The 27,707-nt window shown below is 50.3% G+C and overlaps 3 gene segments (V, D, J or C); all 3 read right to left on the bottom strand.

Moving 5' to 3' along the window:
- Positions 1–13,527: 13,527 nt before the first annotated feature.
- On the bottom strand, positions 13,528–14,027 carry LOC120586008 (immunoglobulin heavy variable 1-69D-like). The segment is given in 2 exon segments: positions 13,528–13,859; positions 13,942–14,027. Coding segments are annotated over 2 exon segments (363 nt in total).
- Positions 14,028–14,604: 577 nt separating this feature from the next.
- LOC120585994 (Ig heavy chain V region MC101-like) lies at positions 14,605–19,076 on the bottom strand. The segment is given in 3 exon segments: positions 14,605–14,688; positions 18,487–18,794; positions 18,879–19,076. Coding segments are annotated over 3 exon segments (438 nt in total).
- A 6,169-nt stretch (positions 19,077–25,245) lies between these two features.
- On the bottom strand, positions 25,246–25,734 carry LOC120586007 (immunoglobulin heavy variable 1-46-like). The segment is given in 2 exon segments: positions 25,246–25,562; positions 25,645–25,734. Coding segments are annotated over 2 exon segments (363 nt in total).
- Positions 25,735–27,707: the final 1,973 nt, after the last annotated feature.

The raw sequence follows: 27,707 nt of genomic DNA on the forward strand, positions 1-27,707 counted from the left end.
TCATCACCGCCTTCAGAATGTGACTTTTTCTCTATTCGAGATGCTTCAGAGAAATCAGTTACTGGTGTTTTAAATGTGATTTATTATATAAAATATTTCAATATCAGACAGAAAATACAAGATCCATGTAATTTTACTCATGTCGGTGGTAAAAACACAAGCAACAAACAAACGTGCAAACAAAGAAAAACCCATAGACACAGACAACAGCATGTGGTCAGCAGAGGGAAAGCATGTTGGAGTCGCAGAGAAGGGTAAAGTATGTCTAGGACACGGTCGTGAGAGGAGACGAGACCTTGGGTGATGAGCACACCGTGTGACACTCAGATGATGCACTATAGACTGGTACACCTGACACCTGTTTAATCTTATTAACCAATGTCATCTCAATAAATTTAGTAAATGTTTTTAAAAAATTAAAAGCTTGATAACTATAGGGAATATAATACACAGAATAGTGATGAAGATACAATTTTTTAATAAAGTTAAAAAAAGATATTTAAAAACACAAATAGTATAAAATATCTCTTTAGGATAAAATAACCTGACATGTTTGTGAACCAGTATGTTTTATCATAAAATACATTCTCTACCAATTTATTAATATATACACTGCAACTCATGTGTGTGTGTGTGTGTGTGTGTGTGTGTATGGGTGACAATGATAAAATCTGATTTAATGTAATTACAACTTAGAAGGCCTCTAAGTAAGTAGGGATCCGGTCCTTCTTGGTCACATAAGATGCAGAGAACAAAGTCAGAAGTCTGCACCTTACACCTCCAGTCTGTTGTCTTCCTTTTTCCCTCCACCTTTTTTGTGACCCGCCCTCCACAGTCTCCAGGGAAGGGTTCTACATGCTGGTGGTGTCAAGCCTGGTATCACGAGATTCTGCAGTACCCCAGAAGAGGGGTTCCATGTGCCCAGGTTTGTGGGAGAAGTGTGTGTGGGCGTAATTTCTGGAAGAGTTCATCTGTGTTCACGATGATACAATAAACAGGTTGATATTGATTGATTGATTGATTAACACAATGATGATGATGACATTGATAATGATGATTCTCAGGAAGTCCAGGACATTTATCTAGTTCATAAAACCCCCGGCATACTGTCAACTCTATGACAGTTCAGTTCATACTTCATGTGAGATTCAAAAGAAAATGAACATTTTCACCTGTATGCATTAAACTAAATCGATAACATGTACTGTGTCTGAAAGCTGCATGTTTCATGGGATTGGTTAGAACAGGTGTCTGAAAGTTGCATGTTTCATGGGATTGGTTAGAACAGGTGTCCGAAAGCTGCATGTTTCATGGGATTGGTAGAACAGGTGCAGAGGAGGGCGTCTTCAGGGGGAGCGATGTTAGGGAACAGAGGAAACTGCAGACATGGACAGGGCACCCCTCACTCTCCAGCTGCTCTCTCTGTGCGCATTGCAGGCTGACCTCTCTCCTCATTAGTCCGATCACTCCTCGCACTTCCTCAGAGCTCCTGTCCTGAGTGTGCCCTGCAGCCCAGCCCTCCTGACTCCCTCAGGGAGCGTTGTGTCTGGACCCCCACTGATGTCCCCTCACTGCTTCTTGCACAGTCTCACACCAGTGTGTCCTCAGTGGTCATGGAGTTCAGTTGCAGGGAGAACTGGTCTGTGGATGTGTCTCTGGAGATGGAGATGTGTCTCGTAAGGGTCAGGCTGTCGTAAGTGTTCCCACGGCAACGCATGTCCCCAACCCCTTCCGGCCCCTTCCATGGGGTCTGGTAGATCCAGCTCTAGCAATGACCACAGACTGCGTTAGAGAATCCAGACACAGCACAGGTGAGTGAGTGGGTCTGCGAGGGCTTCACCTGCCCTGGGCCCGACTCTTGAAGATGCATCTTGGACAGGACACGTGGGGACAAGGAGAATCAGTCCTGTCAGTCACATACTCTCACAGGAATCCCACAGTCCCTTGTCTGACATTTGAGACACTTACTTTGGGGGCTGTCACCAGGCACAGGAGAAGGCTGCACAGTCTCATCTTCACCTTGACCACAGTTGCTTCCCAAGAGACCTGAGCCTTGTGTGGGGAGAGAGCAGTGAGCGTCCACAGCCCCATGCTGCCGGGGAGGGTCCTGTCTGGGCTCAGAGGGCATGACCTCACAGTGTTTCTAGGACGGGATTAAATGTCCGTGCCTTGATTCAGGATGCTCCCTCTGGGACACTATATGCTTTTGACTTCACCTCCTGATATAGTGAATTGGCCTCACTCAGCCCCAATTACTCTACAGGGAGTCCCCAAGCAAGGGCTTTACGTGACCCCAGAGTGCCCCTTACCTGGGGATGACAGATGCATGACACAGACGGCACTCCTCTGAGTCCAGAATCTCTTGGGGACTTGCTGGATCATTTATGTTCTTTAGGTTCCTCTAATGAAGGACACTTCTGAGAAACCCTGCAGATACACACCATGTGGTCAATGCACACTCTACTTCCATTATTCAGTGAATTAGATGCATACACCAGATGTATGCTCAGAGGTGACCTTTGACCTGTTATTAGATGTAGGGATCTAATCTCACGATGTGTAAGTGGCACCTGGACAGACATCACTGGACAGGAAATCACTGAACATTGTTAAGTCTCTCCCAGGAAGCTTGAATCTGGAGAGCACAATGAGGAAGAGACCTATTGGACTTCAGGTGAGGTCACATTTTGAAAAGGCACCAGTCCCCCTGGCTGGACTCAAAAGGAGCACGTGCCACCTCACACCAGGACAAGGAACTGTCATTCCTGAAACACGAGCCAACCCCTGAGAGTGCTCTGTCCCAGGGGAAGCTGCAGAGCAGGCAGGAGGAGACGCAGGAGTCCTGGCTTCTAGGATGCGCTGGGAAACGAGGTCCACGATCACGTCTGAGAGGCACTGGTCTCTGCGTGAGGACGTCTCGTTAGCGCTGCTGTCAGGATTCTGTGCCTGTGCCGACAACCAGGAATGTGATGAACATCCTTCTGGTCAGTGAACCTGCTCGCAGGTAGTGAAACCTGGGAGCTTGCTATGTCTGAAATGTACATCCACCATTCATTTGTTGAAGCCGTAACACACGATGTACTGTATGGGAGAAAGATCGGGCTAAGCAAGGTTAAATGTAAATCTTTGTCTGTCTAAGAAAATGAATAGAAAGAGCAATATCGCTCATTTTCTCCAGCACATGAGATTCCAGTGAGAAGTCAGCTGTCTCCCACGGGGAAGCCTTGTCTTCAGGAATCAATGTCTCTGCACAGTGACCTCGACTTCCTGTCTGCACAATGAGAGACAATAATTTCTGTCATTTAAACGCCCAGTCATTGGTCGTTGTGATGGCACCTTGAGCACATGAGACAGACTGTGTTTCTGAGACGTGGGTGCTGCTTGAACGAGCACCCAAGAAGATGTAAGTGGACGTGGATCTAGGTGATGGGTAGGAGGTGGGAGACTTTTAGATGCCTGGTAGAAAATTCCGAGCTTGCTGAGAGGGGTTTTACAGGTGATTGTGTTGAGAACTCAGGGAGAGCCATGGAGGAAGCTCCCACACTCTGAGAGAATGCGCACACAGTCACGAGGACAGCAGTGGTTGAAGTGTGGACATTGAGAACTATTCTGGTGCGGTGTCAGTGGAAATGAGAACAGGTCAGTGGATCTGGAGAAAAGGTGATGTTGTCACCAAGTGTCAGAGAGCTTGGCTGGCCTGGTTTCTAAGGTGACGTGGAAGGTAGAGCTGCGAGCAGTGAAAATGGGAATTTAGCTGTGCAGATTTCTAAGCAAAGGGCAGGCGTGGTTGGCTCCTCCTGCGGCTTTGAGGAAAAGTGAGAGGAGCGAATGGTCCAAGATGGAAGTGTCAATCGAGCGCGAATCAGAGCTTGGAGACGGGAAAGTTGCCCAGCCCATCCAAGCGGCCAGAAGTGTGGAGCTTCCTGTGTCGAGGGCAGGAAAGGAGGTGCAGAAAAATGATCGGTAAAAAGATGGCGGGCGTGGCGAGCGGGTACCGCAGCCATCGCGGAATCAGCCCGGGGAAGAGACGTGATTGTTCCTGCAGAAACACAGTCATTTAGAAAGAAAGGGGATGAGCAGGTGGCGCAGAATGAATGAGCGTTCAGATTTCTTGGCGTGCACAGAGCAGGACGGGGACCTGCATCGCGTGAGGATGAACCAGGTTGAGGAAAAGGGGAGAACGGCCTGGGGAAGGTGCCGGGTTTTGACAGCTGTGGGCCCGTCACCCCTTCCCCTGTTCCTCTCTGTCTCTTTCAGAACGGGATTCTCTTACCCGTGCCTGCCGCACCATCACATTTTGGGAGCACGTAACTGTCTGGTTTCACAGGTTCACAGCTGGAGAGGACATTCGCCAAAGGTTGAACCATTCACAAAGTTCCACCAATAACTGATGAGATGGCATTTAGATGAGAGTTTGGACAGTAGACTTTAGAGTCGGTGCCATAATGAGCAAGACACTGGGGGCTGTTGGGTTAGAGTTACTGTATTTTGCTTGAGAGAAACACGTGAACTTGGAAGTCCACAGTAGGAATATAATGGTCTGAATTGGGTTTCTCAAAAATTCATAAGCTGGAGTCTGCATTTGCAATGACTGATTTAGAATCAGGCTTGGAGGAGGCAGGAAAGGTTAAGTGAGGCCAGTGTGGAGGTCCCGCCCCACTAGGACTGGAGCGTTGTGGAAAGGGCAGGGAGTTCTCTCCATCACCGAAGGACTCAGTACGAACGTGGTCACCTGCAGCCAGCACAGAGCTTTCGCCAGGACCGGAATCAGCCAGCGCCTTGAGGTCCTCATCTTCACTGTCACCCTGAATGCAGGAGGTGATCTCAGTCATGTATCAGCAGTGACTGAGCCCTACTCAGTCAAATCTGAAAGGTTTTCTTTCATGTGTCACCACTCGCTCAGTCTGGACGTGGCTGTCCAAGAACCTGGTGCCCCTTTGCATTCTGAACCGCAGCAGCTTGTCCTCTCTGTCCCCATGTCATACGGCAAAGGCATTTCATTCTTTATCCTCTACTGTGAACCATGGGGACAGGCCTGGGACACATGGTCGTACCCTCAGGATTTCCTCATTCAGATTTCTGAGCACACCAGGTACGAGCACCCACTTCCTCCCTCGACGTTTTTCAATTCCTCTCTGAGTTTCAGCTCGGTCCGAGGCTTCCATACCGGATATGGGGCTGTACCCCTGAGGGGTGGGCAGGGGATTTATAGACTAGAGGGTCAAGGGTGTGAATTCCTCTTCCATGGGCAGAGAAATGCTCTTCAGAGTAAAGAGGAGACCACGTCTGTGGGGAGCTCAAGTGCTCCTTCCTCTAACTGACCAGGAACCAGAGAGAAGTCTGAACACACGGGGTCCCTCACATGAACCCTCACCACTCTGGTCACACCACCTGCAGCTACCCTCTTACTGGGAGCATTCCTGGATGTGGGAGGATTTACAGCAAAGACGTGATGGGGTCTGAAGACACAACAGCAGACTGTGCAGTGCCAGGGCCCAGTGCAGAATCATAGGAAGGACCCATGTCGGAAATTATTATCCCCTTTGCTGTGACTGGTACGTGGGGAGGGCTTGAGAGTGAGGGAGACTGCAGCACGGGGGACACAATGACTAAACAGATTTAGTGGAACCAGGACAGCAGGTGACAGCAGGTGATGAAGGGTGTTTATCATCCACCCGAGAAAATGAGGAACAAGAGGTTAACGTGCTGCAGGCAGGAAAGGGACCATGTGGGACAGAGTCCTGGGGGACAGGTCCTCCCATGTGGGCCACGAGTCCTGTCTGAAGGGAGGCCAACGTGGGGACAGCGTGTGTCTGTGGGGGGCAGAGCCTGAGCTCAGCACACAGGTCCCTGCACTGTGCTGTGTCTCTCTGTGTGGAAACAGTTCCCAGCCTCAGAACACAAAGCCCACAGGGGGTCTCTCTGTCAAGAAATCAGAAAGGGCACATTGAAAGCTGCTGCAGGAAAGGTCCCCAGGCACTGCTGATACGCCGTCTACAGACAGGTTACTTCTTCATTTCTCGTCTGTGTGAGAATGTGGAAAATTAGAGCCACAAAGAAACAGCAGTAATTCTCCTGGGAGGCAGCTGAGAGATTTGAGAGGAAATCGCTGCTCCCAAAAGGAAGCCCCTTCCCCAGCTCCCTGTGCACCTGCTGCTGGGCTGGTCTGTGTGTGCTGTGCTGTGTGTGCCCTTAGCGCCCCCTGGTGTCCTGAATGCCACCCCTCTCTCCTGTAGAAAGTTTTGTGACTGGGCGGGCTCACACTGAAGTCCCCTCACTGTGGCTGTCGTACAGTAATACACGGCCGTGTCCTCAGCCTTCAGGCTGCTCATTTGCAGATAAAACGTGTTCTTGGCGTTGTCTCTGGAGATGGTGAATCGGCCTTTCACGGAGTCAGCGTAGTATGTGCTGCTGCCATCATATTTAATGGTTGAGACCCATTCCAGGCCCTTCCCCGGAGCCTGGCGGACCCAGTACATCCAGTAGCTACTGAAGGTGAATCCAGAGGCTGCACAGGAGAGTCGCAGAGACCCCCCGGGCCGCACCACGTCTCCCCCAGACTCCACCAGCTGCTCCTCACACTGGACACCTGCGAACAGAGACATGTCGGGGTCAGGAAACTGTCACACGTCCGTGTTCCTCACTCACACCCACTCACGTACTCAGTGTCCCTTGTTCCCCATCAGTCACCTCGTAAAACAGCGACGAGGAAAACCCAGCGGATCCCAGCCGATCCCATGGTGCGGCGTGCGTGTTCAGACCTGATCCCGGAATGGGGACTCCTGGGAATCATGGGGCTGGGCTCCTGTCCCAGAGCTGCAGGCTCAGGGCTGGGCTGGCTTTTATCGGCAGAGGGGCCCTATTTGCATGCGCTCTGACTGTATAAGGAGCTCTGGGGTTTGGAACCCACAGAGAGGGCAGAACCCAGATCAGGCCAGGATGTACCTGAGCACATAGTGACAATGAGATTGTTTGGTGAAATATGACTTTTACTGTGACATGTGTTGCTTAAACACTTAGCACCATCATCTTATTTCATTTTATTCACACACGTAAGTCATGGGATGTGATATCATTTACCTGCATCACAGGTGAACAAGGCCAAACAGGACCACAGAGAGCTTGCTGGTGTCGAGAGTACAGGTGTGTAAAAGTGAACTCATGTGTGTGGCCATGCACAATCCACACTGCACCCCACTGCTCTCCTGAGCCACCTCCAGGACAGAGGTGACGTGTCAAGTGAGATGCAGTTCTCCATCCTGCATGAGCGTGTGTGGATTTGCTGCCTTTTTGTGCTAACGGAGAATAATGTGAGAACCAGGGTCACAGGTGTATTGCAGGCGTCGGGCCCATCTGAGTGTCACTCTCTGTGCCTCTAACTTTCTTTGTCCACTGATAACTGCACTTGGACGGTAGTCGTCTTGCTGTGGGAGAGCTCTGTCCGCCACAGCCACGCCAGGATGACGTGTACAGTTGGAATCACACGCACATACATGATGTCCATGTTACATCCTCAGCATCGTAATTGGAAATGCAGTGTGTGGTGTGACGCGGACTCACACGGGTCACTGCTGAGTCTCCTTCCGATGAGTGCGTCTGTGCCGTGTGAGTCCGCGCACCTGCTGAGGGATGTTGGAGTGTCCCCCGTCCCTGGGCTCTACGAGAAAAGCCAATGCTCAGCCTGTAGATGGAGAGACCTGATAAAATGTTATTCTTCTTATGACACGCAGCCACAGTGACAAGCAAGCTGCACAAGCTGGTGCTAATCAGTAAATTCCCTTCCACATATCAGCTATGTGACATCATAGATGCTGCACTCCGAGGGCTGGATACTCAGGTGCCCCAGAAAAATATGGGATCATAATCTGTCTGCCCTTGTGATAGGTGTCCAGAGGGCACAGCCCTAGAAAGAAAAAAGTTCAATTAGAAACAGTTAATCATTCAAAAATCCGGTGTCTTAAATTCAGAGAGCACTTCCCCCGGTGAGGGCACAGAAGACCATGTGTGAACCAGGAAGCGAGACCTCAAGATGCCGAGTCTGTGGTCTTTACCGTGGATTCTCTCCCCCAGGTCTGTGTGAAGTAAATTCCAGTTGTCTCTCTCAGCCGCTTCATCTCTGTTACTTTTTCATAGCAGCTCACATGGACTATGAAATCGGTACAGAGAGATGGGGGTGCTGCTGTAACAGATACATATAACTGGACGTTTCATTGGAACCGGGCTGGGCAAAGATGGTGGAAGGGTGTTGAGATGCGTGTTAGAAGAAGCCTCCATGCTGTGGACGGGTCTTTAGAGGAGGATCTAGGGGGAGCTCAGAGAGGAAGACGGGAGCCGGGGAGCAGCCTCAGTCTTCGTGGAGGAAATCTCAGCCGTCCTGAGCAGACGCAGAAATGTGGGTGACGACGGCCATCGTGACGGGTGCTCAGATGGTGCCGGAACCTTCTTAGTGGAACCTGGAGGGAGGCGGTTCTTGTTATGGACGGTGGGGAACTTGTGTGACGTGTTTCTCCTGCTGTTCTGTGAAAGGTAGAATGAGGAGAAGGGAATCGGAAGCTCGGCTGAAGCTCTTTCTACGACAAGGGAGGCAGGTCAGGCTCTGCCCCCTGACTGCTCGTGGTGAAGGACAACAGAGTTGAGTCTAAACTGTCCGAAGGCCGTACGTTTGATCCTTTACATCCTCCACGATAACAAGCACAACCGTGTTTCCTGACACAAACTCCAAGCACAGTGCATTGGTCCTAAGGAAGCCGTCACCTCCACGGAGAGGGGGGCCCCATAGGACAGGTCCAGCTGCTGCTCCTCTACTCCCATCACCTGGCTAGTGCTGGCAGCACACACCTGTGAGCCTCTCCCGCTGGGACTGGGAACAGAGGGGACACTGGGGAGGGCTATTGCTGAGGGACTTAGACGTCCTCGAAGTGATAATTTGGAGGGACGACGTGCTGGACCCTCCTCCCACTGCAGGACGACTTGGGGACGTCACCCGCCAGCTCTACCTCTGCCTGCTCTCACGGTCGGACAGCTTCTGTAACCCCACAAGTGTAGGTGTTTTCCTAAAGACATGCAGTGGGATTTTTAAGCAAAATTAATCCCTCCCAACAGTTTTTTTTTGCTGGAATCTTTAGAGTTCTCTGTATATAGTATCATGTCATTGGCAAATCATGAGTTTTCTTTCTTTCTTTCCAATTCAAATACATTTTATTTCCCTTTCCTGTCATGTTGCTGTGGCTGAGACTTCCAATACCATATTGATGAGCAGTGGTGAAAGTGGACATCCTTGTCTTGTTCCTGATCTTAAAGAAAAGGCTTTTGGCCTTTCTCCATTGAGTGTGATGTTAGCTGTTGAGTTGTCACGTATGGTCTTAGTATGTTGAGGTATGTTTCGTGTATTCCAACTATGCTGAGAGGTTTTATCATAAATGGAGGCTGGATTTTGACAAATGCTTTTTCTGCATCTATAGATATGATCATATGCTTTTTATCTTTTGATTTGCTAATGCGAAGTGTCACATTAACTCATTGGCAGATTGTGTACCAACCTTGCATCCCAGGAATAAGTCCAACTTGATCATGGGGTAAAGGGTTAAAGAAGTACAAATGAGTAGTCGGTAGATGGACGTGGTGGTGGGGAGCACAGCATAGGGAATGCAGTTAGCCTTGATGTAGCAGCTCGGTGGCAAGCCAGAGGAGAGAAATGGCACTTAGGAAGATCGTTTTATAAATGGCATAAATGTCTAACAAATGGGCCGTATACTTGAAAATAATTAAAAACCATTTTTTAAATGTAATCCATCCATAAAACTGCTTTTCGTAAGGCCTTGACCACAACCCCTTCTGTAAATGTCTTTGGTGACATGAACCTGCTCTACTGAAAAACACAGAGTGCTGCAGACAACAGTCAGTTTCTTGTGGAAACACGGCCGGGCTCCACTGTCCATTTCTTCAGTCACCACTAATCCAGTTGTTGCCGTCAAGGTATTGTCCTGGGTTTGTTATAATGTGTCAGCCATGTTCTCTAACTCAGGAATTTATCCTAAATAACCTGATGTGGGCTGAACCAAACACACACGAATGGCATGGATTCCCGTGATGGACAGCAGCTTCAGGGATTCCAGAGACTTTAGACTGGCCGTCCTTGTGGCTTCCCCAAAATCCTGTGTCCTGCCCAGTGCGTCCCCTCCATTGATGGCACCCAGATCACACAGCACATCCGAGGGTCCCATCTGCAGGTCCTCCCCAAAGCACCCCTGCAGGTGGTGACTCCGGGATAGTTGGAGCTGCACCAGGTGCGTCCTCCATAGCATCTAACGTTTACCAGACAACTTGTCCACTTGGCTATGGATAGTCGTTTGTCTTCCCAATGTGTCCACACTGAGGACTACAGGGCTGTGCAGTGCAGTGAGGAGGGGGAAAGTCCCATCTGCCTCTCCTAATGTGCCTGAAGGTACCAACCTGATCTCCAGGTAAAGCTCCTGAGTCGTGAGACTTAGAGCACAGACACCACACTCGCTATTTTTAGGGACCAAACTAAGGGAAATGCAAGGAAAAAAATTCTAAAGGGAAAGAGAGTGGATTAATTAAAAGAACGCAGGACCCGTGCTGAGACATGTTGGTACACGTTTGCCATCAGGAGAGTTAGAGGTGGAATCCAATGGGTTTTATATCCTGAAAACGGCCTGGTCTCTACCATGGCCTGAGAAGACCCGAAAGTATTATGTGTCAGGGACACCACCAGGGGCTCCTGTTTGAGTCTGATTGGAAAGGATTCAGGGGTGTCCCCGGAGCGTTCTCAGGACTCTGAGCCTGGTGAAAACTGCCAGAGTCATTTCGGACTCTGTACGTGACTATTTTGCGCAGGTGAGAAATGTGTCCCTCATTACAAAGAAAAAACCCAAAACACCACATGTGCATTCAGAAACGTCAGGGGTGAGCAGAGAAGGATAAATGTACACAGGTTCCCTTGGAAACTGCCACATGGACAGGAAGCCACAGATCACACAGGAAACCAGCCCTGAGTCTCGATCTGTAAGAGATGTTGGCGTGAGACACAAGTCCATGCAGTTTGTGTGCCCCCTGCAGACCCTGACCCCCTGCAGTCCCTGACCCTCTGCTGACCCTGACCCCATTCAGGCCGTGACCACCTGCAGGACCTGAACCCCTAACCCTGACTCCCTGGTGTCCTGAGTACACTTTTCCTTCAAAGCCCCACAGAGAAACAGAGACTCACCTGAACCCTCCCCTTACCCAGCATTCAGTGGTGCGTCCCTCCCGGCACAGGCTTATGGACCCGCTTGTGCAAACCATGTCCCCTCTCAGTTACTTCTGTCAACTGACCCCACCATCTACCCCAAGGCCACAAGTCCCCAGCTGCCTCTGCTGCTCCCAGCGGTGCCCCTGCCTCTCTCCTGTGGCGATACTGCAATTGCAACTGTCTTAACTAAAACCTTCCTTCCAATGTGATAATTGTTGGAGGACATTTTTCAAGTCACAGATGGAGAATAAAGTGAAAGGAGACGTCAATTCTCATTCATCTCCTGGCAGGACACAGGTGATGAGTGGGCTCCTCTTCCATCAGGTGGCTCCTCAGGACCCAGGAAGGTGGATCCGAGGGCACAGCGACAGGCCAGAGGTTGGGTCTGAGCCACAGCAGCTCATCCCCAGGTCCTAAGAGTCAATGTAGTTCTCTCAGATGCGCTTAGAGTCATCTTCAGCTGGTGATTTCTCTCTAAATTCATTTCCTCTCTTAGGAAGGGAGGGGTCTAGACTGTGACCATGTGCCTGCCCTGCGGTGCATTTTAGAATGAGGTAACTGGTCTTCTATGACCACAGCTCTGCAAGTGGAGGGGATTCTGCTCAGGATGCATCCACCCAAATCCTCACTGACACCTGAGTTAGAGATTAGACTTGGGACTTTGGACATGATGCTCTTCGGTATTTTCGGCTTCAGGTCATGCTTTAATGAGTCAGCTTTGGGGGATGTTGGGATTGCTTAGTGGAACTGGCCTGTGGGATGGATGTCAGTATTCGGAGGGCTGTTTCAGTCACTCTGTGCTCGGAAGCTGTGACTGTTCCAGGGGAAAAGGCACGTTGTCATTCCAGGACCATTAGACATCTTGAGGTAAATGGCTTCCGGTTTCATCTGAGACACTCCTAATACAGCCATAGTGTTCAAGCCAGAGCGAGGCAGAGAAGATTACACTCTAGAGGAGAAAGTAATGTCACCAGTGATGTGAGGTGACTTCCTCCAGGCTGTGGGGCTGGAGAACGGGGCACGAGTCAGGATGTAAGGAAAGCGGCTCTTGAACCAGGAATGACACAGAAGCAGACCGCTGTCTGAGTTTTTTCAGGCTGCAGTAAGAGAACAAAACCTTCTGAGTAATTTAATGTTAACAACCATTCCCTTCTCAAGGTTCAGGAGGTGGGAATCCAGGATCGAGGTGCCAGCATGGTTACCATTGGGGAGGATCCTCTTCCTGGGTCATATCTGGTTTGCTCTTGCTGTGTCCTCAGGTGGAGGAAGTGACATGCATGGTCTCTGCGGCCTGATTTAGTCAGGTGCTAATCCACTTCATGAGAACTCTGGCCTTGTCATCCAGCACCTTCCAAACACCCCACCCCCTAACACGGTCTTTTGTGGGGATAAAATTTCAATATGTAATGTTGAGGAGCACACGTGTTCAAATCCAGCCCCCCTAAACCTCTGAGCATCTGTGGTCCTGCCAGCACCTTGAAGTCTGTCCAGGGAGACTGACTATTTGCTCTGACCGCCAGACTGTGAAAGTCAATGTGTGTAGACTGTACTCTGAGTGTGTGATAATGTGATTCAGCAGGGACAGGGAACTCACAAGGCTGGACGTGGGTCCCACATCATCAAAGGACTCCCCACGGTGCTCCCCGTGTGTGAGGACAGAAGTCCTGCCCCAGGGACAGGGACACAGGAGGCTGTGGTCGGAGGGGAGGAGCCTCTTCAGGAGCTCAGCCCTGCAGGAGAAAACTGAGGTGGACTGTGCTAGAACCTGGCTCACCCGTCACAATGACATTGATACCAGGAGTCAGGATTGTCCTCCCAGAAGGTCATCAGCCCGATGTTGGACGTCAGACTGGGCAGTAGGAGTTCACCCTTCAGTCTTTATACTTACCTATGTTGAAGCATCATTCCCTGTTCAGACACAGGGAAAGTGGGAGGGAAGGCTGGGGGATCTGCAGTCCAAACCCTGAATCTGACACCAACACGTAATCCCAGACGATGCCTGAACTAACTCCCCTCCTCCAGAGACCAGGGAGGTGCAGCTGTGCCCTCTGCAGAAGCAAAGACAAATGATAAGGACCTGTCAGGAAATGGTGACCCTGCATCTTCCTGCAGGACACCTGGACTCGTGACACCTTTCCCTGAATGACAGATGAGCATTTGAGATCTTCTTCTCCATCTCTGGTACCTGACTCTGTATGAGAACTTCAGGGGAATAATTGTTCCCTTCCTTCCTCAGCCCCACACAGCTGCCCTCTCCCTCAGGGTTTCTGTCACTCACAGGATGTGGGTCGTCACACTGTGTCTCTCGCACAGTAATATGTGGCCGTGTCCTCAGGCCTCAGACTGCTCAGCTCCATATAGGCTGTGCTGCTGGACTGGTCTGCGGTGATGGTGACTCGGCCCTTGAATTTCTGTGCGTAGCTTGTGATACCAGCAATAGGGTAAACCGATCCCATCCACTCAAGCCCTTGTCCTGGTGCCTGTCGCACCCAATTCATAGCATAGCTGGTGAAGGTGTATCCGGAAGCCTTGCAGGAGACCTTCACGGAGGCCCCAGGCTTCCTCACCTCGGCCCCAGACTGCACCAGCTGGACCTGGGCATGGACACCTGTGGAGAGGAGACAGCAGTGGGTACAGGGCCCTGACTGGCCCTGGTGCCCTCGTCCGCCCAGGGCTGGGGATCCCCTTACCTGTGGCCACTGCCACCAGGAGGAGGACGCTCCAGCTCCAGTCCATGCTGAGGGTGGTGCTGTCAGGGCCTCTGTGGCGGAAGGTGTGATGGTGGGTGTTGTGAGGACACAGACAAGTCCCTACTTAACCTAGTGCTCCTCGGCTCATTTGCATATTCATGAGGTAGAGTATTCGTAGCTGAATTCTTGGCCCCACCTGAGAGACAGTCAATGATACAAGGACCATGCACAATGGGCATTTGTGGGTCCAGTCCCAGTTCTTGTTGGAGACATTTGTTATCTGCCAGGGCCCTGATCTCTGTACACAGTTCTGGCTACTGAGGAGCACGTCTCACAAGACTTCTCCTCACTGTCCACCTCCTTTGTGTGACACGGAGACACCGGAACTGGTTCCAGGCTCTTAGTGAGAATGTCTCATTCCAGGGTCAGAGTGTCTCCTAAATGCCACACCTAGTGATTTAGTCAACCATCCTTGCCACCAGCTCCTCACTACTCAGAGGACTAGGTGGCCTAGATCTGCTCCTCGTGTGTGGTTCCTATTGCTTTCTCGAGTCTGGCAAAGGGTCCTGACAGAGTAGGACATTGTTGTTTCTTCAGCATCCCTGTCTGACTGTTAATTAAATGTTATGAAAGGAGGAAGCCCCAGACCCTCAGAGTAAGGCCCTACCCACTCCCCCTGCACCTGCTACTGGAGCTGAAGTTCTTGCTTAGTGGGTCCTGAGCGCCCCCTGCAGCCGCGTCATCACCCTGCAGGAGAGGGCCCCGTGTGGGCTCAGGGGCATTGACTTTGCAGTGCCTGCAGTCCAGGATTCAATGTCTGTGCCCTGACTTCAGGATGTTCCCTCAGCGACACCATATGCATCACCTCCGGAAAGAGTGAATAGGCCTCAGTCACCCCCCCACCCCCCACTACACTGCAGGGAGTCCCCACGCAAGAGCTTTGTGAATTCATCAGGAGCCCCTTCCCTGGGGCAGACGGACGCACTGACGCAGGCAGCACTCCCCTGAGTTTGGAAGCTCTTGAGGGTTTGGGGACTTCAGTGTCCTTTATTTCCCTCTGGTTGAAGGTGAAAGTGGAAAATCCCTGCAAACACAGACCATGCTGTTTGATGGACAGTCTACTTCTACTAGTCCATGAATTAGATGCACACAGCAGATGTTGCAACAGATGTCACCTTTGACCTGTTACTAGATGTAGGGATCTAATCTCACTACGTGTAAGAGACACCTGGACAGATATAATTGACATGAAATCACTGAATGTCATAATATATTCGAGTGTCACTCAGGAAGCTGGAATCTGGAGAGTACAACAGATGACGACGTGTTAGATCTCAGGTGAGGTCACATTTTGAAGGGGCATCGGTCCCCCTGGCTGGACTCAAAAGGTGCATGTGGCACCTCACTCGAGGACCAGATGCTGTCACTCCTGAAACACAATCCAACCCATGAGTGCTCTGTCCCAGGGGGAGCCGAGAGCAGGCGGGAGGAGACACAGGAGTCCTGGCTTCCAGGATGCACTGGGACACGAGGTCCACGATCATGTCTGAGAGGCACTGGTCTCTGTGTGAGGACGTCTCGTAAGCGCTGCTGTCAGGAACCTGTGCCTGTGCCGACATAACCAGAAAGGTGATGAACATCTTTCTTGTCAGCGAACCTGCTCACAGTTAACCCTGGAATCTCGCTGTATGAACTGTACGCCCACTACTCATGTGGTGAACCCTCACATGCAATTGACAGTACTGGAGAAGGACTTTATCCAACAGAATCTGTACCATAGAAGACAATGAATAGGAAGAATGATATCGTTCATTCTCTCCAGCATTGAGACTGCAGTGAGGAGTCAGTTTTTGCCCTGTGGGGAGGGTTACTCACTGGGAATTAAGGTCTCTGCACTTTGAACATGGACTTCATGCCCCCACAAATTGAGACAAATAATTTCTATCATTTAAGCTGCCCAATCATTGGTGTTTGTGATGGCAGCTTGAGCACATGAGACAGACTGTGGTGCTGAGAAGTGGGTGCTGCAGGAAGAAGCATCGAAGAAAGTGTAAATGGACGTGGAACCAGGTGATGGGTAGGAGGTAGGAGACTTTTAAGTGCCTGCTAGAAAATTCCAAGCTTGCTGGGAGGGGTGTTACAGGTGATTGTGTGGAGAGCTCAGAGACAGGACGGGAGAGCCGTGGAGGAAGCTCCTGCACTGAGAGAACACGCACACAGTCACGAGGACACGGTGGTTGGAGGGTCGACATTGGGAGCCATTTTGTTGAAGTGTCCATGGAAATGAGAATAGGTCATGGGTTTTGGAGGAAAGTGACCTTGTCACAAAGTTTCAAAGAATGTGGGTGTCCAGGTTTAGGGCGTTGTCTAAGGCAGAGCTGTGAGCAGTGCAAGTGTGTATTTAGCTCGGGGATTACTAAGCTAAAGGCGGGAGTGGTTGGTTCCTTCTTTGTAATGTTTCCAGTAAAACGTGATAGGACAGTGATGGATCAAAGACAGCAGTATGAATCGAATGCCTCTCAGAATGTGGAGTTGTGAAAAATGGCCAGTCGTCCATAAGCCAAAATTGTGGACTACGTTCTGAAGAGGGCAGGAAAAGTGTTGCTAAAAACGTTTCATAAAAAAAATCTAAGTCCTGGCCTGCGGGTCTCATCGGCCATCTCAGCGTCAGCCAGTAAGGGATGATTCCAGCAGAAGCCCCTTTGAAATGAAGGGGAGCAGAAGGTGGGGTGGAATGACGGGAGATGTCAGACTTCATGGATTTTACTAAACAGGATCATAACCCACACGGTGCTGAAGATGCAGTATGTTGAAGAAAAGGGCAGAATGACCTTGGAGGAGACTCAGAGGTGATCAGGGAGGATTCTCTGGTCAAGACCTGGGCCATCACCTCAGTGTAACGGGTAACACGGCCTCCAAACAAAGCCTTTGGATTGACCAGCACCTGGCAGTGCCTGGGGGTGCGACTGGCGCCCAGCAGAGCCACGGAGAGACTGTCGTAGAGTCCAGATGGAGGTTCCCACCCTTTGGCGGCCCCTCCATCGTATTTAGGAAGCACATAAGTCATCAGGTTTTATAGGTTCACAGTTGGAGAGAACGTTAGACTCAATCTGAATCGTATGTCAAGTCCCACCAATAACTAATGAGATGATATTTAGATGAGACGTTGGACCTAAACTTTAGAGTTGGTGCTGTAACTAGTGCTATATTTGGGACGGTTGGGTTAGATTTAATGTATTTAGCATGAGAGAAAGACATGAATTTTGGGGTCCACTGGTGGAATATTATGAACTGAGTTCGGTTATTCAAAATTCATGCCTTGGAATCTGAATTCTCAGTGATGGTGTTTAAATAGGGCATTGAGGAGGCTTGAAAACTAAGTGAGGTCACAGTGTGGTGGTCCCACCCCACTAGGACTGGAGTTGTAAAAACAAGATCATGTGAGAAGTGGCCAGCATATTTAGCGTGTTCCCTGACCCCTGGCTCACCATGGCCACAATGAGGTGTTTAGCTTGGTGCTCAGTATACGTTGGTCCATCAAGATATTTTCTTTCAACAGGTTTCTGAGTTTTTAGTGGTGCCCCTGGGTCAGCAGGCAGCTGTACCCCGACCTGATACAGACCTGTCCTTCAAAACTGTCTGTGTGACATTGAATCATAAGTGTGCTTGACATGTAGGATAAGAATGTCACTTTAGACTCCCTGATATAACCTGTCTGGGTGTCCATAAATGGAAAGACATGTTAGAGGGACGATTGGAGATGAGGTGGGGACAGGTGAATGCCACGTATGTACATAATCCCTTCTCTGTGATTGGCTGGGCAGAGGCTGGGAGAATGACCAGTGATTCTCAGGCTGCAGGAGAGACTCAGTGAAATTCGGACAGTAGATGACAAATGATCATGTTCGGTGTGTTTCCAAATCCACCCGATTCAGTGAAGAGCTGGAGGGTCATGTGTTGTAGGCAGGACAGAAACGGCATTGGGTAGAGTCCTGGGGGCTGATCCTACTCCTGTGGCCATGTGTCCTGTCTGAAGGGAGGGCTCATGTGGGGACAGCGTGTGCCTGTGGGGGCAGAGAGCCTGAGCTCAGCACACAGGAGTCTGCACTGTGCCGGGTCTCTCTCTGTGCAGGTATTTTCTGGCCACAAGGAAGAAGACAGCCCTCAGGATGGTCCCTCTGCTGAGACATGAAAACAGACACATAGAAAACTGGTGAAGGAAGGTCTCCAGCGACCAGTGATATGTCGTCTACAGACAGACAAGGTGCGTTTTCATTTTATTCTGCAGTGAGAAGAGGAGAAGTTAGAGCCATGTTGAAAAAGTTAGGGTTGTCCTCGTGGGCAGCTGAGAACTTTGAGAGGAAATCCCTGCTCCCAACATGACTCCCCTTTCCACTTCCCTGTGCACCTGCTGCTGGGCTGGTCTGTGTGTGCTGTGCTTTGTGTAACCTGAGCGCCCCCTGGAGACCTGATCGGCACCTGTAGCTCCCCCTCCTGTCTCCCTTGGGGAGGTTTGTGTCTGGGCTCACACTGAGGTCTCCTCACTGTGTCTCTCGCACAGTAATACACGGCCGTGTCCTCGCTGGTCACGGAGTTCAGTTTCAAGAAAACCTGGCTCTTGGAGGTGTCCCTGGTGATGCTGAGTCGGGACTTAAGTGAAGGGTTGTAGTCTGTGCTTCCACCACTCCATATAGCACCGACCCACTCCAGCCCCTTTCCTGGAGCCTGGCGGGTCCAGTGCACATCATTTCTGGTTAAAGAGAACCCAGAGACGGTGCAGGTGAGCGAGAGGGTCTGCGAGGGCTTCACCAGTCCTGGGCCCGTCTCCTGCAGCTGCACCTGGGACAGGACACCTGGGGACAAGGAGCATCAGTCCTGTCAGTCACATGCTGTCACCACCATCCCACCGACCCCTGTCTGACATCTGAGACACTCACCTTGGGGGGCTGTCACCAAGCACAGGAGAAGACCCCACAGACTCATCTTCTTCTCAAACACAGCGCTGCTTCCCCAGAGACCTGAGCCCTGTGTGAGGAGAGAGCTGTGAGCGTCCACAGCCCAGACAGGTTTTACCCTGGGGCTGGAGGAGAAATTTGCATGTGGGCAGCCTGCTCCTCATAAGTGGGGAGGGACCGGGTCAGGCTCCCTGAACCCTCTGGGAACCCAATGAATATCTCTACTCAAACTCACTCTCTCATACGTCAAGCAAATGGGAGCACATGGTTTATCAGAGACATTGCATTCAGCTCAGGGGACACCCTGACTTTTCAGAGCATAACAAGAAAAAATGGGCTAGATGAGTACATTCCAGTTTTTAATTCTCATGCACTTTTCAAATAAATTTACAAGGCTTTAGTAATCGCCCAGATACTTTCTGATAACTAACACTCCTCTATACATCCACAATTGCCAAATGTTTACAATCATATGTCATATACAAATAACGCCGACCTTGGTCTAAAATAGTAAAAATAAAGAGTTTTCCTTCCCATTATCTTCTTTTCTTAGTTTGTGACCTATTTTCTTACCTCATGACATTTTTGTGACTGTGTCTATCAGAAAATATTCTTTGTACAAATATTCCACCTCCCAAAGCATATTGTGGAAACCCAAATAAATTCCATCAAAATAACCGAACTTTGGCATGAAGAAAGGTCAAAGCAAAAATGTGAGTATGCTGTGTATAAATTCATCATCTTGCAAATAGAGAAATTGTTACCCTTGATTAACTAACTCGTTTTCTCGGCGTTGGTGTTTTCAGGGATGAGTTGCCTGACTGTGGAGTCAGGCAAATAGTGAGGTGCCTGAGCAGCTGTGCTCCTGGGACAGGACACTGTGACCCTGACAGGACTTCCCTTCCTCCCCAGCCTCCCTGCACTGTGGGGTGTGCTTTGTGGTCTGAAAGTCTGGGATCCTGCATAATGTGTAAGGTTTTTATTTAATCCACCAGCAACATTATACCAGATGTTTGAGTTGAAATTTCACTTTCCCAGTGTCCGCTCATCCTTTCTTTTTCTGGACGGTATTTCTAGTGGATAAAAGATTCCTTTTTTCACAAATTCTGATTGATCGGTATGTTCTTTCTTGGGACTTGTTGTTAAAGTTTTAGCTAATCAATCACTCAGCAGCAAGACCACGGTTACAAAAAATGCATTGTTCTTATAAAAGGTAAATTTTTTATATTTTACACTTAAGTTACTGTTTTCAAGAAAGCTAATTTTTCAGTTAATTTTCAGGTGTACTCTGATTTTCCTTTCATGTTTATTAATTTTTGAATATGAATAAACAATTGTTGCATCACTATAAACAAATGAAAGTTTGAGTCCCACGCAGCCAATGTATATGATAAACATAACCTCCCGCATGATGGTGTGTGGAAGTGGCGAACTTGGGTGGTGATGAGGTAATGAAGGTGGAGCCCTCATGAACAGGATTAGGGTCCAAAGAATAGAGACCCAGGGGCTGCGTCACCCTTCCCCCAGTGAGGGCACAGAGAAAGGAAGACGGTGTGTGAACCAGGAAGCGAGACCTCAAGATGCCGAATCTGTTGGTGTCTTTATCATGGTCTTCTCACCCCTGGACTGTGTGAAGCAACTTCCAGTTGTCTTATAAGCCACTTCATCTCCTTTTATTCTTTAATAGCAACTCGCATGGGCTATGAAATCGGTAAAGGGAGATGGGGGTGCTGCTGTAACAGATACATAAAAACTGGATGCTGCGTTGGAGCCAGGCTGAGAAAAGATGCTGGAAGGGTGTTGAGATGCGTGTTAGAAGAAGCCTCCATGCTGTGGACGGGTCTTTAGAGGAGGATCTGGGGGGAGCTCAGAGAGGAAGAGGGAGCCGGGGAGCAGCCTCAGTCTTCGTGGAGGAAACCTCAGTTGTCCTGAGCAGATGCAGAAATGTGGGTGACGACGGCCATCGTGACGGGTGCTCAGATGGTGCCGGAAACTTCTTATTGGCACCTGGAGGGAGGCGGTCCTTGTTATGGCCGGTGGGGAACTTGTGTGACGTGTTTCTCCTGCTGTTCTTTGGAAGGTAGAATGAGGAGAAGGGAATCGGACGCTCAGCTGTGGCACTTTCTACGCCAAGCGAGGCAGGTCAGACTTGTTCCCTGACGACTCGTGGTGAAGGACAGCAGAGACGGGGCTAAACTGTTCGCATCATGTACGTTTGACCTTTTACATCCGCCACGATAACAACCACAACCACATTTTCTGACAAAGAATACTGCACAGTGCATTGGTCCTAAGGAAGCCGTCACCTCCACGTAGAGCGTACCCCGTGGGACAGGCCCAGCTACTGCTCCTGGAATCCGATAATCTGGCTAGTGCTGGGACCACACACCTTTGAGTCACTTCAGTCTGGGACAGAAGGGACAGTGGGGAGGCCCATTCCTTGGTGACATGAACGTCCTAGGAGTGACAATTTGGAGGGACGACGTGCTGCACCCTCCTCCCGCTGCAGGGCGACTTAGGAACATCACCCGCCAGCTCTCCCTCTGCCTGCTCTCGGGGTCGGACTTGCACTGGGGCCTGACAGCGTCTGCAGCCTCCCTGAGCCCTCAGCATTTTCTCTACAAGTGTGGATGTTTCATGATGAAAAGCAATAGAATGTTCACGCAAAAATAATCCAGCCCACAACTCACTTTTTATGAAGCCTTGACTAACAACCCTTCTGTAAATGTCATTGATATTATAAAATAGTTTCTACTGAAAAAGATAAAATCCTCCAGGCAATGGTCAGTTCCTTGCAGAAACACCGCTGGTTTATCATCTGCATTTCTTCAATCAACACTAATCAACTTGTTGCTGTCAACGTATTCTCCAGTGTTAATTAGAATCGGTCATCCATGTTGTCTAAGTCAGGAATTCATCCTAAATAACCTGCTCGGGGCTGATTCAAAGGGAGCAGAAGTGGATGGATCCACGGTGGACGGCAGCTCTGCTCTTCTGAGGCTGACAGCCTGGCCCTCCCGGTGACTGTGCCCATGGACCTTGGACCTGGCTAGGCTCTCCACACAACGGGTCCTTCCCAGAGCTCACAGCATACTGAGGGTCCCATCTGGAGGTGTCCCCCAGAGCACAGGAGAAGGAGGTGACACGCAGACAGTGTCAGCAGCACCAGGTCAGTTCTACACCACACTCCATCTTCACTGCACGAGCTTGTAGCTTTGGCCATGTATATTCATTTGCCTTTCAAATGTGTCCACACAGAGGACAACAGGGGACGGTTGTGCAATGATGAGGGCGAAAGTCCCATTAGCCTTTTCCATGTGCCTGGAGGTGACACCCGTAAGCTCAAGGTAAGACCCTGAGTCATGACAGATACTCTATTTTAAGGGAATAAAGTATATAAAGAGGAGGGCAAAAAAAAAAAACTAATAAAAAAGAAAATGGATTACAGGAGTAGAACACGGGATTCGTGCAGAGACGTATTGACGGTTTTAGGAGCACGAGGGTCAGTCTTGAAATCTAATGGATTTTGTCCATCCTGACACTGGCCGCGTGTCCACCATGGCTGTGACATGATCCAGGTACATTGATCAGGGATTCAGCAGGGTCTATGGTCTACCTCAGATTGCTAATGTTTCAGGAAAGTATTTTAAGCTTTCTTAGGATTCTGTTCCTGGTGACAATGGGTAGAGTCATTTCTGCCTCTGTAAGTGAAACCCTATGGTTTGTGCAAGTGAGAAATTTGTCCTTCCTTACCAATAAAACTCAAAAGAACGTGAACATTTTATATACAGAAATGTTGGAGGTGAGCAGAGAATAGTAAGTGTACACAGGTTCCTCTGACACTGCTACAAGGACAGGAAGCTGCAGATCACATAGGAAACCAGCCCCGAGTCTCCCTCTGCACGAGCTGCTGGGGCTGAGACACAAGTCCTTGGGGTGTGTATGCCCCCTGCAGGCCCTGACCTCCCTGGAGGCCCTGACCCCCTGATGTCCTCTGCACACATTTCCTTCAACGTCCAACAGAGGAACAGAGACTCGCCCGGCCCTTCCCCTTACCCAGCATTCAGTGGTGCGTCCCTCCCGGTACAGGCATATGGACCCTCCTGTGTAAAACATGTCCCCTCTTAGTTACTTCTGTCAACTGACCCCACCATCTACCCCTAGGCCACAAGTCCCCAGCTGCCTCTGCTGCTCCCAGCGGTGCCCCTGCCTCTCTCCTGTGGCGATACTGCAGTTGCAACTGTCTTAACTAAAACCTTCCTTCCAATTTGATCATTGTTGGAGGATATTTTTCAACTCATAGAGAGAAAAAAGTGAAAGGAGGCATCAAGTCTCAATCGTCTCCTGGCAGGACACAGGTGATGAGCTGGCTCCTCTTCCATCAGGTGGCTCCTCGGGACCCAGGAAGGTGGATTTGAGGGCAGAGCGACAGGCCAGAGGTTGGGTCTGAGCCACAGCAGCTCATCCCCAGGTCCTAAGACACAATGGAGTTCTCTCAGATGCACTTAGAATCATCTTCAGCTGGTGATTTCTCTCTAACTTCTTTCCTCTCTTAGGAAGGGAGATGTGTGGACTGTGACCATGTGCCTGCCCTAAAGTGCATTTTAGAATGAGGTAAATGGTCTTCTAGGACCACAGGTCTGCAAGTGGAGAGGGTTATACCCCAGGACGCATGCACCCGAATCCTCACTGACAGTTGAGTTAGAGATTACACTCGAACATTGGACATGATGGTCTTCGGTATTTTGGGCTTCAGGTCATGCTTTAATGAGTCAGCTTTGGGGAATGTTGGGATGTGCTTAGTGGAACTGGCCGGTGGGATGGATGTGAGTATTCGGAGGGCTGTTTCACTCACTCTGTGCTCGGAAGCTGTGACTGTTCCAGGGAAAAGGCACGTTGCCATTCCAGGACCATTAGACGTCTTGAGGTAAATGGCTTCCGGTTTTATCTGAGACACTCCTAATGCAGCCATAGTGTTCATGCCAGAGCGAGGCAGAGGAGATTAGACTCTAGAGGAGAAAGCAATGTGACCGGTGATGTGAGGTGACTTCTTCCAGGCTGTGGGGCTGGAGAACGGGGCATGAGTCAGGATGTAAGGAAAGCGGCTCTTGAACCAAGAAAGATACAGAATCAGACCACTGTCTGAGTTTGCTCAGGCTGCAGTAAGAGAACAAAACCTTCTCAGTAATTTAATATTAACAACCATTCCCTTCTCAAGGTTCAGGAGGTGGGAATCCAGGATCGAGGTGCCAGCATGGTCACCATTAGGGAGGATCCTCTTCCTGGGTCATATCTGGTTTGCTCTTGCTGTGTCCTCAGGTGGAGGAAGTGACATGCATGGTCTCTGCGGCCTGATTTAGTCAGGTGCTAATCCACTTTATGAGAACCCTGGCCTTGTCATCCAGCGCCTTCCAAACACCCCACCCCCTAACACGGTCTTTTGTGGGGATAAAATTTCAATATGTAATGTTGAGGACCACACATGTTCAAATCCAGCCCCGCTAAACCTCTGAGCATCTGTGGTCCTGCCAGCACCTTGAAGTCTGTCCAGGGAGACTGACTTTTTGCTCTGACCGCCAGACTGTGAAAGTCAATGTGTGTAGACTGTACTCTGAGTGTGTGATAATGTGATTCAGCAGGGACAGGGAAGTCACAAGGCTGGACGTGGGTCCCATGTCATCAAAGGTCTCCCCACACCATTCCCTGTGTGTGAGGACAGAAGTCCTGCCCCAGGGACAGGGACACTGGTGCTGTGGTCAGAGGGGAGGAGCCTCTTCAGGAGCTCAGCCCTGCAGGAGAGAACTGAGGTGGACTGTGCTAGAACCTGGCTCACCCGTCACCGTGACTTTGCTACCAGGAGTCAGGATCATCCTCCCAGAAGGTCATGTGCCTGGTGCTGGATGTCAGACTGGGCAGTAGGCGTTCACCCTTCACTGTTTATACTTTCCTATATTGAAGCATCATTCCCTTTTCAGAAACAGGGGAACGTGGGAGGAATGGCTGGGGGATCTGCAGTCCAAACCCTGAATCTGACACCAACACGTAATCTCAGACGATGCCTGAACTAACTCCCCTCCTCCAGAGACCAGGGAGGTGCAGCTGTGCCCTCTGCAGAAGCAATGGCAAATGACAAGGATCTTTCAAGAAACGCTGTCCCTCATCCTCCTGCAGGACACCTGGACTCATGACATCTTTCCCTGAGTGCTGGGTGTGCTCGCGAGAGTGTCCCTTATATTGTCAGGTTTCTGTCCCTGTGTGAGGAACTCAGAGGACACTGTTCCCTTCCTTCCTGAGCCCCACACAGCTGCCCTCTCCCTCAGGGTTTCTGTCACTCTCAGGATGTGGGTCGTCACACTGTGTCTCTCGCACAGTAATATGTGGCCGTGTCCTCAGGCCTCAGACTGCTCAGCTCCATGTAGGTTGTGCTGGTGGACTTGTCTGCGGTGATGGTGACTCTGCCCTTGAACTTCTGTGCGTAGTCTGTGCCACCATTATTAGGGTTAACGACTCCCATCCACTCAAGCCCTTGTCCTGGTGCCTGTCGCACCCAGTGCATATTGTAGCTGGTGAAGGTGTATCCGGAAGCCTTGCAGGAGACCTTCACGGAGGCCCCAGGCTTCCTCACCTCGGCCCCAGACTGCACCAGCTGGACCTGGGCGTGGACACCTGTGGAGAGTAGACAGCAGTGGGTGCAGAGCCCTGACTGGCCTTGGTTTCCTCATCGGCCCAGGGCAGGGGATCCCCTTACCTGTCGCCACTGCCACCAGGAGGAGGACTCTCCAGCTCCAGTCCATGCTGAGGGTGGTGCTGTCAGGGCCTCTGTGGGGGAAGGCGTGATGGTGGGTGCTGTGAGGACACAGACAGGTCCCTACTTAACCTAGTGCACCTCAGCTCATTTGCATATTCATGAGGCAGAGTATTCATAGCTGAAGAGTTGGTCCGACCTGAGAGAAGTCGATGACATGGAAACTGTGGTCAATGAGCACATGAAGTCCCAGGTACAAATGCTTGTCATGCATATGTGTCCCTGTCAGGGGCCTGATCTCTGTGCAGACAGAGCTTTTCCCTCTGAGGATCGAGTCTGACAGGACGTCTCCTCACTGTGCATGCTCCTTGAGTGACACGGGGAGACTGGATCTACCTGGGCTCTGATGTCACACCTCATATTCCTGGGTCAGGGTGTCTCTTAAATGTCACACCTAGTAAAACACACCCTGCCACCAGCTCCTCACAATTCAGATGTCTAGAAGCTTCAGATCTCCCCTTGGCGTGTGGTTCTCATTGCCTTCTCGAGATTGGCAAATGGTCCTGCGGAAGAGAACATCGATTTCTACTTCTGCAGTCTCTGTCTAACTGGAAATTTAGACAATTTGTGGAAAGAGGAAGCCCCAGGCCCACAGAGGAATCCCTTCCCCTACTCAGTCTGCACCTACTCTGGGTGCACAATCCTTGCGTCCTGAGTCCTGAGCGCCCCCTGCAGCCCAGCCCCACATGCTCCAGGGTAGGGTCCTGTCTGAGCTCAGAGGGCATGACCTCACAGTGTCTCTGCCCTGACTTCAGGATGCTCCCTCAGGGACTCCATATGCTTTTGGATTCACCTCTTGATGTAGTGAATTGGCCTCGCTCGCTCCCAATTCTTGTGCGGGAGATCCTAAGCAAGGGCTTTGTGAGCCACCAGGGAGCCCCTGCCCTGGGGCTGACAGAGACCTGACACAGTCAGCTCTTCCCTGAATTTAGAAGGTCTCGAGGGTTTGAGGGAGATTCTCTATCCTTTAGGTCCCTCTGTTTGAAGGTTACATCTTAAAATACATGCAAATACAGAACATCTGACTTGAAACAAAGTCTACTTTTATTATTCAGTACATTAGACACACACAGCAGAGGTTCCCTCAGAGGTTCTACTTGTGCTGTTACTAGATGTAGGGATCTATCTCACCAAATGTAAGTGGCCCCTGGACTGACATCACTGGACATGAAATCACTGAACATCTGGGCAATGTCAAGTCTCTTCCAGGAAATGAGAATTCAGAATGTACTACAGCCAAGGGACCTGTTAGACCTCCGGTGATGCCCCATTATAAAGGGTATTCATGCCACTGGGTGGACCCAGCAGATGCAACTGCAAACCCACCCAAGGGACTGTCACTCCTGAAACATGAGCCAACCCATGAGAGCTCTGTCCCAGGGGGAGCTGAGAGCAGGCGGGAGGAGACGCAGAGTCCTGGCTTCCAGGATGCACAGGGACACGAGGTCCATGATCACGTGTGAGAGGCACTGGTCTCTGCGTGGGGACGTCTCGTAAGCACTGCTGTCAGGAGCCTGTGCCTGTGCCGACATAACCAGGAAAGTGATGAACATCCTCTGGTCAATGAACCCTCTCACAGTTAATCCTGGGATCTTGCTATGTGTGAACTGTACGCCCCCCATTCATGTGGTGAAACCTAGCACACCATGGACTGTATGGCAGAAGGGTTCTTAGGAAGTGTCAGGGTTAAATGAGACTGTAGGGTGAGTCCTCATCCACTGGACCTGGTGGCCTTAGGAGAAGAGGGGGCAAAAGAGACACATCTCTCACTTTCTCCAGCATGTGAGATTGCACCTAGACGTCAGCTGTCTGCCTGTGGGGAAGAATTCTCACCAGGTATCGATGTATCTGGACCCCGTAACTGGACTTCCTGACTCCATCACATGAGACAATAAGTTACTGTCATCTAAGCTGCCTAGTCTTTGGTCTTTGCGATGGCAGCACATGAGACAGACTGTGGTACTGGGGTGCTGCTGGAATAAACACCAAAGATGGTATAAGTGGAT

Source organism: Pteropus medius, unplaced genomic scaffold (assembly GCF_902729225.1).
Source record: "Pteropus medius unplaced genomic scaffold, Ma_sr-lr_union100, whole genome shotgun sequence".
Classification (NCBI taxonomy): domain Eukaryota; kingdom Metazoa; phylum Chordata; class Mammalia; order Chiroptera; family Pteropodidae; genus Pteropus; species Pteropus medius.